Below are 13244 nucleotides of genomic sequence, written 5' to 3' on the forward strand. Positions count from 1 at the left end.
GGGAGGGAACAGCAGGCTGCCCACTCTGACTTGCAAACACGGTAAAAACCTGGGGTGTACCCTAAAGTGGCGATTTTTCCGGCACACATGTGCCAGGGGCAGTGTGTGTGAATGTCTTCTCCCTTTGCAGTGCAAGGGTGGGTGGATCAGAAACCACCCCACAAAGGAAGAGACTTGTTACTTCTCAGCCATGTCTGTCTTCAGAACCGACCTTTCCTGCTCTTTATGAAACAAGACACGCCTCTCGGAGGAAGGAGGAGGACAGGATTTCCATCATTACTACTGCCCTATTAAAAAAAAAAAAATGAAAACGTGCAATTACTCTCTGCAGGAAAGGCGCACAAACAGGATGGGCCCGAGTTGAACCCGGGATGAGCCATCCTGTGAAGATTAGGAAAAGGAACCTCCCCAGCGGGCGCCCACCTCCAGCTAGGGCCTCTCCCAGAAGGCCAGGCAGGGTCGCCAGCCCACCTTTTAGAGTGGAAGGGAAGGCACGGGCGACTCCGCGTCGCTCTGGTTCCCTTGTTCCTCCTCCTCCTCCTTCCTGCCTTCCAGCCCTTGCCGGGCCTGTCGCCCATGCCTCAGGTGTTTGCTCCAGCTAGGCCACGAGCTCTTCCCTTTTTGGCCTACACCTGGGGTGGCCTCCAGCGGGAAGCACGCCGCCGGCCCCCAGAACAGCAGGGAGCGCGCGCAGAGCAGGGCGAGAAGGCAGGCGCGGGGCTGCCCCGCGGCGTGCGCCCGGCCACCGAGCCACCGCAGGGCTGGCGGGACTCGGGACTGCACGCCACGCCCCCGGGGTTCAAAACGCGCGGGACCCCGAGCAGGGTTTCGGCGAACTGGGAGCCTGGCGGTGCGAAGCTCCTGTCCGGGATGCGGCGGCAGCTGCTTCCTGGTTTGAAGCTCGCCGAGGGGGGGAGAGCGTGAGCCCGCGGAGGCGGGGGCAGGAGGAGAAGCCGGAGGAGGCGGGGGCGAAAGACGCTTGGGGCTGGAGCTAACCGGACGGGTCGCTCCGGCTCTCCGGAGAGAGGAGCCTCCCGGCTCTGGAGAAGGGGCGAGTCTTGTCCGAGCCCCCGGGAAGTGCCGAGCGTCCGAAAGGAGCAGTCGGGCTCACCCGGCCCGCTGCGAGCTCAGCGCCGGGCTCCCCTCCTTTCCACCTCGCGAGGGAGGGAGGGAGGGAGGGAAGGAGGGGAGGGGAAGGTCCCGCGGAGAAGGCAGAATGGCCCGGCAAGGGGTGCTTGGGCGCTGCTTTTCCCAGGAGCTGCCGCCACTCTTGCGGCTGCCGCGAGGGCTGGCCTGAGCACGGGCTCCGGGCTCTCCCGCTGCGAGCCAGCGCGGCCCCCCGGGGCCGGGGCAGTGGCGCCGGCATGTCGTCTGGCACCATGAAGTTCAATGGCTACTTGAGGGTCCGCATCGGCGAAGCCGTGGGGCTGCAGCCCACTCGCTGGTCCCTGCGCCACTCGCTCTTCAAGAAGGGCTACCAGCTGCTGGATCCCTACCTGACAGTGAGTGTGGACCAGGTGCGTGTGGGCCAGACCAGCACCAAGCAAAAGACCAACAAACCCACGTACAATGAGGAGTTCTGCGCTAACGTCACCGACGGCGGTCACCTCGAGCTGGCCGTCTTCCACGAGACACCCCTGGGCTACGACCACTTCGTGGCCAACTGCACCCTGCAATTCCACGAGCTGCTGCGCACCGCCGGCGCCTCGGACACCTTCGAGGGCTGGGTGAGTAGCTATGACCCTTCCTGGCTGTGTCCACTTGATTCCCTCTTAACCATCCATCCATTTGTTAAAACTCGCTGGGGTCCCGCTTTCCATTCTCCGAGTTCCGCGGCGGAGGGAATTCCCTTCCGACTTTGGTCCTTGCCCAGGTGACCACGACACTGGTGATGCGGCCGCGGTGGGTGTGTGAAGGCACAGATGTGTCTCCAGGAGGCCAACCTGGATAGGTCCCCTGTTGGGAAGGCAGCTTGGACTAACGGAAATTCAGGGCGGGGGCCGTCACCCCCCATCCACCTAGACTTTTGGTAAGGCTCCCCAATTTCGGCACGCGGTTAACACGCAGGGAAGGCGAGCAGGGTATGATAGGAAAGACTTGATTAGGGTAAAGTGCTTTAAACGTTTCTTAGGAGAAAGCCATACATTCTCGCAAGTATTATTCATAGTGTTTATGGATGCGTGTTGGTTCAGCGTCTCAGACGTGCACACGTGTTTCGGCATGCAGATCCATTACATCCCAGAGGTACATAACCTACACTGGCGGGGATCGGAGTACCTGGGTCTGCACGTTAGCAACGTTTTATTGTTTAGCAGTTTTCCAAGGAGATGAGGTTTACGTGTGTTTGCAAGTAACGCCACTAGTTGGGTCTCAGTCTGGGAGATGTGAGTCCTGAATTATGTGTTCCTGCTCCTTTTGGTTGAGCTAGAGAAGCTCCTCAGTAGTTTGTGAATCTCCTCCACACCTGCTGGTGTTTCTGTGTATTGACAAGTAGTTACCCGCAACTTCTCACTTGCCTCTACTTTTCACATAGTTCCCATGAGGCAACACTACTGCTGTAAATAAATTAAAGTTTCTAGAGCACTCTTCACAGTGCGAAAACGCTTTTGCTTTTTAATCCTCATGCTATCTTTGTGAGGCAGGTGTTATCCTTCCCACTTTTGTGTGATGAAATAATGATAATGAAGCGGTCTTGTTTGGCAAAATGGAGAAAGCTGTTTGAAGGCTCTCAGGAGTTTAATGTTTACGTTATGGAGGATGTCAGTTTTGAACCCAGGATGTGTATCAGTATTGAAAACCTGTTTGAAATCAACAAGTGGTGTAATCAGATGGGTAATAATAAAGACACATTTAGGTAGTTTATACTTTGAGGATTTGATAATTTTACTATAGATTCTCTAAAATTACAGATGGTTTGTGGGCCTCTCCTTTTAAATAGAAGTAAGAAAAACCCGTAATGACTATTTAACCGTATCATCAAATTATATTTTAATTTCCCTTCAGCCTAACTTACTTTATGGAATTTAAAAGTTTATGAGAGAGAAATGTCTACAACACAGCTAGAGATTGATATTTTATCCCATGAATTTCTGGATAGGAATAAAGATGAGCCTAGGAATCCGAATGAAATTATCGAGTGGCTAATCAAGAGTTAGGTTGGGTAAAGCTTTAGAGGAACTAGGTCCTGTGGGATGGTGATGCAGACTGGTCACTGTCCATTAGAGGCTTGTCTTCCCAGAGAGAGGCTAGATGGGCCCTTCTCACTCCTAGTCTGCATATTTGAATCACCTGCGGAGCTTTTAAAACTCACTACGTTTTAAAGACTCTAGAGAGGAATTTGTGGCTGTGGGAACCCAGCATCATGTCAGTACTTTTTAGGCTTCCCAGGCGATTCAGTGTGCAGTTAAGGTTGAGAAGCTGTTGCCTAGATGAAGAGATGAGAACTAGAAGAAGCATACGTGCAGGAATATTCAGGTTACTTGACAAGGGGTAGGTATGCAGAGCTGCTTGTTGTCCCAGTGGATGAACAAAGATTTAAATGTAAATTAAATTTCTGTATCTATAATTGCCTGAATTAATTATACGTGTTTAATGTAATTCACCTATGGTGTTTTATGAGTGGTAGGATAGGTCAGCATTTAAATGACCTTGAAATCAGTCATATGAAATGCATTTATATTCAATTAGGGAGGGCAGAGATTGTTTTTAAAGTCCTTGGTATTTTGAACCAACCTTACGGATAAAATAGAATGCGTAGAGTATTGTTTTTGTTTGTTGGTTTTTAAGAAGAATAATCTCAAGAAAATATTTGGCGATATATGGAATGCTTGTTTTTTAGTTGATCCTTTGTAGATCTAAAGGTGGTTCTGAAATTTCGAATTACAAAAATACTTATTCACATTAGCATATTAAATTGAAATGTGTAGTTCATGTAGACAGTTACAAATATAATAATTGAATTTACTCCACAATAAATTTGTCAGTTGGAATTACCAATTGTTGAACTTTAAAAAACCTAATGACTTAGTTTTTACTGGCTCACAAAAAGAGACAAAAACAGAAGATACATTTATCATTAGAATAAAACAAAAACGTTATGGTATCTGGCTTAATGTACTTTCTAAGTATCAAGAAGAGAATTATTTACATTGATTTTAGTACCAGTTTTGTCAGTATTACTTTCTGAGCTTGATGAGGGAATGGGTTAGATCTATTTTATGCAGTATATTCCTACTACCAAAACAGTGCCTAACATGGATTAGACAATCAAATATTTTTTTCTTGACTGTACATATTTCATTTAATAAAACCTAAGAAGGTGGAGATACAGCTAAAGAAGTTCTTAAATGAAAATTCAGTGTTAAGTACTTAAATTAGAAAAGATCTTGAAGACCTAAGTTTCCACCTGAAAGTAGAGGAGCAAATTGAACCAAAAGAAAATTGTAAAGGTAGCAGAAGGCAATGAAGTAGAAAACGATAACTGGTTTTGAAAAAAATTAATAAAATTGATAAGCCTCAAGCTAGAATGATCAAGAAAAAAAAGAAAAGAGAGAGAAGACACAAATTACGATATTAGAAATGAGAGAGAACATTACTATGGGTCCTACAGACATTAAAAAAAGGAAATGGTCTACGGCCATGCCTCCCTGAACAGGCCCCATCCCGTCTGATCTTAGAAGCTAAGCAGGGTCAGGTGTGGTTAGTACTTGGCTATGAGAGCACCTAGGAAGACCAGGTGCTGTAGGCATAAAAAATTAAAAATAAGGGATTGAGCTGACAAAGTCCTTGCAATCTGTGAGGTCAACCAAGCGTTGCCTCGCTTAAAAAAAAAATACAATAAATAAAAGAAATATTATGAACAATTTTATGCCAGTAAATTCCACAGTTTAGATGAAATGAACAAATCCCTTAAAAGATACGAACTGCCAAAACTCACTCAAATAATTTGAATAACTTTGTCTATTAAGGTAATTGACTGTGTAGTTAAAAGCCCTCCACAGTGTAAACTCAAGGTCCCGATGACTTTACTGGTGAATTCTGTCATACATTTATTTAAGGAAGAAGTGTTGCCAACTCTACCCAAACTAATTTCAGAAAATAGAAGGAAAAACATCCCAACTTATTCCATGAGGCCAGCGTTACCCTTATACCAAAACCTGATTAAAACATTACAAAAACAAAACAAACAAAAAACCAAAACAAAACTACAGACCAGTGCTCTTTGTGAACACAGATATAATAAAAATTCTTAAATCTTAGCAAATCAAATCCAACAACATAGCAGTTGGATAGTACATCATGACCATATTGGGTTTATAACCAGGACTGCAAGGTTGATTTAACATTTAAAAAACCAATTAATACAATTCTTTATATTAGCAGAATAAAAAATGAGATTCATATGATCATCTCAATCATATATAAAATGATCTATAAAAAAATCAATAAATTGAACTTTATCAAAATTATTGTTTTCCAAAAGACACTTAGAAAATGAAAACACAAGCCACAGACTGGGAGAAAATATTTGCAACATGTAAATCAGACAAAAGAGTTGTAACATGAATATATAAAAGAATTCTTACAACTCAGTAGTAAAGAGAAAAATACTCAATTTAAAATGGTCCAAAGATTTGAATAGGACCGTCATGAAAAATTACACATTAAAAGATGCTCAAAATCATTAGTCATCCAGGAAATGTAAATTAAAACCAAAACCCACCGGAAAGGCTAAAATTAAAAAGACTGACCAAACCAAGTGTTGGTGAAGGAGTGGAGCAACTGGAACTCTTCTATCCTGCTGTTAGGAATATAAAATCATATGGTCATGTCGAAAACATTTTGGCAGTGTCTTAAAATGTTACACATATGCCTACCGTATGACCTAGCTCCTCTTAAGCATTTACCAGAGAATTGAAAGCATTAATACAAAGACATGTGCACAAATGTTCATAGCAGCTTTATTTATAATAGCCCCCAAATTAGAAATAACTCAAATGTCAGTAAAATGGTGAATGTTTAAACAAATTGTGTATCCATACAGTGGAATACTAAATAGTAAAAAGTGATGAACTATCGATACATGCAACCATACCGATGAATCTCAAAATAATTATAGTGAGTGAAAGAAGCCAGACAAAAAAAAGTACACACTGTGTTCAAAATTGGGGAAAATGAAAACTTGTTTGTAGTTAGTGGCAGGAAACATATCAGCGATTGCCGGGAACTGGAAGGGTGAGGATGAGGGTGGGATGGATTACAAAGGAAGCATAAGGAAACTTCTGAAGGAGATGAAAATACTCACTGTTTTGATTTAGGAGATCATTTCACAGTTATATACATATGCCCAATCTCATCACATAGTTCATTTTAAGTATCTGCATGTTATTGTTATACCTCAGGCTGTGGGGAAAAAACTGAGTAATTATTATTCCTATTTTAGAAAAAGATATGTTAAATAAGTGACCGACTTAGACTTAAGGTAAGGCTGACTTGAAAACAACTTTGACTCTTTAGTGCAGAGCGTAAAAAAATATATATATAGTTTCTGATTTTTGAACAGTCTCATTTTCTAAATTGTCATTGTCAGTTTTTTCTGTTTCTTCTAGAAATTATTTATTTTGCATAATTTCTTGGACTTCTGAAAACCAAAGGTTTGTCTAAATTAGAACCTTATTTCCATCATTCATGTTTGCTCTTAATTCGCCAGCTTTCCAAGTGAGGATCGGCATCTAATACTTAATGCAGAGCATTGGGGACATGGGGGCAGGCAGGAGGAGCTGGAGGCTGCGTCATGGAAAGACCTTGGCATCCCCTCAGGAAGGAAGGACCTGCTTGGCAGGATCCCAGGCCGTTTTCCTGGTTCAGCCCTCTTGAAGACATTCTGTTCCCTACAGCACTGGAGGGCTGCTTTCCTTCAGCTTCTTATTAAGGTACCTGCTTGGTAGTCCTGTCAGGTGAAGCAGCCAGGTTACCACTGGGCAATCTCTTGATTATCTTTTCCCTTGATTTCTGGATCCAAGTGCATGAATTTATAGCATCAGAATTCTTTCAGATGCATTATCTAGTGATTCATTCTCTTTTGCACTTTGTAGTGCAGTTATTTAATTATTTCACTTATTTTTTTTTTTTCTGAGCCAGTTGTTGAGGTGTGTCTAACATTGAGTCATTAAATTAGTGTTTAAAGGAAAAACGTATTTTAGCATCTCCATGGAGGTTTATTCTAATCTACATAAACTGGATATATTGTGACTTCAGTCTCATTGTAGGCATTTTGCTGTAGTGAGGCTGGCTGCTTCTCATCATGAGGATCGTGGCTCAGATGTTTCCCCTCAGAGAGCCTTTTCCTAACAATGTTATCTTGTCACCCTTCATTGCACTCACCATTCTCTGAGATCATTTGTTAATCTATTTGTTTATTTTACCCTCCTCCTTTAGAGTATAACCCTTGAGAGTCGGCACCCTACCTTTCTTATTCACTGTTCTAATCCAGCACCTTAAACTGTGTCCGGTATATAGTAGGCACTAAGTATTTGTCAAAAGAATGATTTCTTAATGTGATTTTTGGGCAAATAAAGTATAAGTACTTTGGGAGTGTCTTTTCTTAAACATTTTATTCATCTTCCTAATAGAAACAAATGAAAATAATTGGGGAGTGAGCAATTGTTACAATTATCGTGTCCCTCTTTTAAATCAATTAATGATGTACCAATATGTGCTTGAAAAACTGGGCCAGGTTTATATGTGCTTTGAATGTGGTAATGAATTGAAAACTCTGTGTATAGAAAATTTCTTATCTTTGTTTCATTTTAAAGGACTATAATTTTTAAACTCATTAATATGTTAAGTTACTAGTTCACTAATAATTTGTGAGCCCAACATGTTAAAATCAGAGGAGAATTAAGAAATAAGCATTGAAAGATTGTATTTCAACCTTGGAGAGCTAATGAGGTTAATAGGGAGAGCGTGAATCATCTTATCTTATGCAATTCGTAGTACAGTTTTGGTATCTAGCAACTGTTTAGAATTGTGATAGTAAAAGTGCAGTAAATTTATGAGACGGGCAGCATGTACTTAGAATAAGAGAGGTGCCTTGGATTTTCTAGTCTCTTTTCTAGTTTATAAAACAATTGACTAGGTCAGGTTCTCCTTTTGTGTTGACTGCTTAGCTCTATTTTATTAGATGAGAAGAATGAGGCCTGAGTTGAAACTCAGTGACTGCCCATTCTTTTCCACTCTCATCATTCCTATATCCAGAGTGATCTCTCTCAATTGCCAGGCTGAGAGTCATTCCTTAAAACCCTTCAGTGGTTCCCCACTAATTTAGGAAAAGCACAACTCTTTAAAATGGTACAGAATATTCTTTATGATCTGGCCCTTGATTTCTCTTGAGCCTTATCCCAGCCCACACTCTGTGCTGCAATCACCACTAGTGACTCTCAATTCCTCAAGGGTCACCTTGCTAATTCTTACCTGTGCTTCAGTTTTCATTAGAGACATCGCTTATCCAGAAAACTTTCCCTGACATGTCAAGTCTGGGTTTGGTCCTCCTCCTTAGTGTTCCCTCAGCATCTTGAACTTTCCCTGCCCCCTGCCCACCGCATCCTGAAAGAATGGACATATGAATGGATTGGGTTCTCTTAGAAGTATGTGATATTGGTCAGAGGGAGTTCAAGATGTAATAGTATGGCCAATGGACTAAGATTCATCCCCCCAGCTCCCGGGGTAGCTCTTCTAACAGACTGTTTCATATTTCTGTATGAAATGCCAAGCCCTAGGTGAGCATTCACCTACCATCGAGTATGTTCTATGTACCGGGCACTCTGCTCTACCTCTGAGAGGCAAATGAACAAGACAGACATGATCCCTTCTTTCATAGACCCCTCATAGTTCCAAGAGGGAGATATATTGTGGGGGTGGGGTGGGGTGGGGGGAACAATAACCAGGAAATTACCACAGTAAATATTAAGATGCTGGTGAGCACCTGGTTTGAGAAGATCAGAGACGTTTTCCTAGAGCAGAATTTGAGAGCTGATTTTTAAGTCTCCTGTATAGATAGCCACAAGCTCGCTTCAGTTAAATGACTGTCAAAAATCATTCCTCAAAAGAAGAAAAGGAACTTTTGACTTGATAATGCTTTCCCAGAGAGACATCACAGAGGCCCTTTTGAAAGCTAAATGTTCCTGACCCATGGAAATATTTGCATCTTTGGAAAATCTGGAAGGAGACTAAGTTGCCATGACTGTGAACATGTGGCCTAAAAGAACATCTGATTCCAAAGGCAGAAAACAGTAACACCCTATTGGAACCATCAAATACTGTAAACTTTGTACAGACCATAAAGGAATCATATGTGTTGAAGCAGGCAGGTCATCTAGTTCAGAACAACAAAAAGCCTGATAGCTCAGGCTCATGGACAGCCTGCAGATGTATTCATCAGCAGAGATGTTTTTAACATCGAGTCTGAAGGTGTTTAGTTCTCAGGAGGTGCTTCAGTTTACCACAGACCCCACCATTGTCTATTAAGCACTCATCTTGACTTACTACCCACTTGATCCTGGGAGAATTTTGAGTTTTTGACACCTATTATAGCTCAGGCCTTTGTTTTCAGAATGTGGGAACTTGGGGGAGTGTTTAAGCCAAAGTAGTACTGTTATCTTAGCTCATGTGATGTGGTGAAAAACACACACATTTAATATATCTGCATATATGTTATTTAGATTTATTTAGATGTATATTGATAAACAAATTAGATGTATATATTATGTATATATGCATCCTAAAATTTTTGAGGAAGCTTGTTTATTAGTAAATGGGAAGTTTAACTACAAATTAGCATTGTATTAACTATTAAAAAATCTTTTTGAATTTTATTATACAGCTTCCAGCGGTATATAAGTGTTATGCTATAATGGGAGTAAGGAGAGCAGGGTTCAAGGTGTGGCTTTGCCACCAATCAGCTGTGACCTTAGACAAGCCTCTATATATCAGAATCTTGGTTCTCTGGTTTATATAATGAGGGGGTTGAACTAGAATATCTCTAAGGACCTTCCATCCCTAAAGCCTCTGCTACCATATGTTAGACAATTACATCATTTCTCCTTTGGAATAACTGGTTTGGTTTTAAGTAGTCAAAATGAATTATGTCTTATCAGAGGTAGTAACTCCTAAGAATTAAATTGGTTCAAATCTAAATTGCTCAGGCTTAGAGAGGATTTAGCTCATGTCTAAATGCCTTTTAACATCGATAGTGATGTTGATGTTATTTCCTTGGCTTAGAATCAGACTTAAGGAATTACAGTGGGTCCTCATTTTAAGCCATGCAGTTATATTTCTTGATTTACACTAATGTTCTCCTCATTCTGTGGGATGGTTATAAGTTATGTCCCTTTTACCTCGAGTCAGGGAGATGTTGAGAATCCCACTGTTTGAGCTTTTGCTAGAAGCCATTCTCACTAGCACGGTAATTAATACTTTGTAGATATGAAGTGTCTGTAGCTACCAGTTTATATATCCACCTTAGGTGATGACAAATACTATAAATCACTTGTAGGACAGACATTTTAATTAGATGGAGGAATGCGCCCAAGGGTATTGGCTATCTAGTGTTTAAGTGCAATGCTGAAGAGTTTTATGAGTTGGGAAATTTTTGTTGAGAATCCTGGTACCATCCAGAGAGATTTATCAGGATTATTTTGTTAGTATATTTCTGTAACACCAGTAAGTTATAGCAGGCAACGCACGCAGGAATTTTTAGTAGAAGACTCACTAGCAGTGCTTTTATAATGTGCTGCCTTCTAGATAGTTCCTTAGATTTTATGTCAGTTTTGTTTTTGTATACCTTTGACCTTACAGGGAGAGAAAGATGTTTAGTTGTGCTTATGGTGGAAAAAAAAAATTGCCAGAGGATAGAACCACGGCCACCATGAAAAGTAAGCCATACGGGGCGTGTGTGAGCATATTCTACACCTAGCCACTGTTGTCCAAGTTCTTAAACCAAAACCACAAAGCTGCATTTTCATTCGTAAGTCATATTTATCCCTTGTACTTGCATAGCATTGTTTCTCTATCTCCCTTATAGGACTTAAATACAATGTCCCTCTGTCCACACACTGGGCTTTTGTGTTCTCGTCTGTGGTATCAGAGGGTGGGCAGCCCTGAGCCCTGTGGCCCCTTCCAGCACCCGAGTTATGTGGTTCTAGTTATAGTAGATTGGATAATGAAAATTATTCTTCTTCTGAAATATCTCCTAGAGATTATTCTGCTGATGCTCAGATTTGTTCTAGGGTCTGAAATTATTTTTGGAAGAATACACAAAAGCCATAAATATATTAGCATAATTCATTGAAGAGAATACATTTATTAATTTGTGAACTGTGGACTTTTTAGGTACTTTCTGTTACTGTTGTTCCATCATAGTACAGATGAATTGAGAACAGATTCATAGCAGAAGCAGTGACTGAAAATGTTTTTGAGCCCAGGACCCTTTTAGTAATGATGAAAGCTATGGACACTATTTCTAGAAAAATGACAATATGCTGGGAATAGTGTCTCCAGGTTAGTGGTCCCTGAAGCCTGACTATGAACACAGGGCCTCAGATTAAGAAACCTTAATGGAAAGGTGTCACAATAAGGCTTTTATTAATTTCTAAGTCCCAGGGCATGGTTCTGATATTTTCCCCTATATCTGAAGACATTTCCACTTCAACTGTTTAGACAACTAGTAGAAAAGAGTTGCTATAAATTTTAGAGAAATAGATGTGCTTAAAAATGTCTTCTCATTTACTTCTGGCTCCTGGTAAAATATACCAGATGATGACCCATTTTATTTGGTTGTGTTATTTAGGTAGTTTCAAAAGCCTCTATTTTTGAAGGGGTTTCTTTGAGGCTTGCAGGAGATGAAAAGTTAAAAAAAAAAAAAACCCAAAAATAACTAGGACAGCGTGAGTGACCTTAGCTTAATATCTTTTGGTAATATAAACTCTTCCCCTGTAAAAAGAGATAGGATTTATCTGTATTGCTTAAAACATTTACTCTGTCTTTGAGCTGTACTGGACGTTATGGTGAACCACTGTGTTATTCTAACACAAAATGATGAAATCAGTGATACTTGCCTGGTCCTCTCGCCCTGAGACCACTGGTCTCCTGTGGCCTGGGTTCGTTCCTCTGACCCAACAGAATTTTCTGATCTTTTCTTGAGTTCCAACTCACCTGGCCAGCACCTTGGAAAACAACCTGATGATGGTGGAAATAGAGCTGAATGGAGGTTGTTCTAAATGCAGCCCCTGAGCTAGTCAGAGGTGAAACCAGAATATAGCTCTCTGGACTTCAGACCATGATGCTTTCCTTTGCCACCTCAGTGTGTGGTGGGGGCAGCAGGGAAACCACTCAGCTATTCAGTACCTGCTGTGTGTCCTTTCTAGGTGTCACAAATAGGGCAGAGAACACAACACCCAGAATCTTGGCTCTCAGAGCTTCCACCCTGGCAGGGAGAGGGTGGTAATAAGCAAACAGGTGATTATGAAAATACCAAGTGGTGGTTAGGTGCTAAGTGGAGAATTAAAACAGGGTGATGTGATAGAGTGTGACAAGGTGACTGCTTTACCTAGAGCGGCCAGAGAAGGACTCACAGAGAGGGCGACATTTCAGTTGCAACCCGAGTGACAAGAAGCCACCAGCCATGTGACTATTAGAGAAAGAGCATCCCCAGCAGAGGGCACAGCTAAGGCAAAAGGCCTGAAGGTGGGAACAAGCCTGACAGGTGGCGATACAACCAGAAGTATTGGAAAGAAGGTAGACTTTGTGTTAGCAGGTTCGGTGTATGACCCCAGCTCCGCTGCAGTGAGCGGATCCCTTCATCTCTGACTGTTTTCTCCTTTGGAAAATGGTGCTAATATTAGCTACCGCACAGGATCAACGTGACGATGAGATTTAATACATTAAACATGCCCAGTACAAAATAGGCCCTCAAGAAATGGTAGCTTTGATTACTTTTGGTCTCCCAAGGAAATTAATGTTTTGACCAAGGGGTTTCTGAAAACAATATTGGCCAAGGAAACACATTCAGATGGTTGCATCTTAGTTAATGAGGGTGGAGATATAAGTTTCCTGGGTATAGTCTTGTTGGTGCCCTGCATAGAAACATCTGCTTACTCTTTTACCTCCTTTAACGCCAAATTTTCTAGAGAGAAAATGGGAAAAGGAAGCAAAGACTCTGAAGTTTATTCCAAATCTTTGAATTTTTG

General features: G+C 41.7%; 1 protein-coding gene across 1 annotated transcript in view; it reads left to right on the top strand.

The window, feature by feature from the left end:
• Window positions 1-691: 691 nt before the first annotated feature.
• Window positions 692-13244, top strand: part of PRKCH (protein kinase C eta) — a 196036-nt gene continuing 183483 nt past the window's right edge. The window contains exon 1 of the mRNA XM_036217840.1: window positions 692-1727. Coding sequence (XP_036073733.1) covers window positions 1365-1727 — 363 coding nt within the window. The 5' untranslated portion in view covers window positions 692-1364. The remainder of the gene's footprint in view (window positions 1728-13244) is intronic.

The sequence above is a fragment of the Rousettus aegyptiacus genome, unplaced genomic scaffold, assembly GCF_014176215.1.
Source record: "Rousettus aegyptiacus isolate mRouAeg1 unplaced genomic scaffold, mRouAeg1.p scaffold_m13_p_3, whole genome shotgun sequence".
Taxonomy (NCBI): Eukaryota; Metazoa; Chordata; class Mammalia; order Chiroptera; family Pteropodidae; genus Rousettus; species Rousettus aegyptiacus.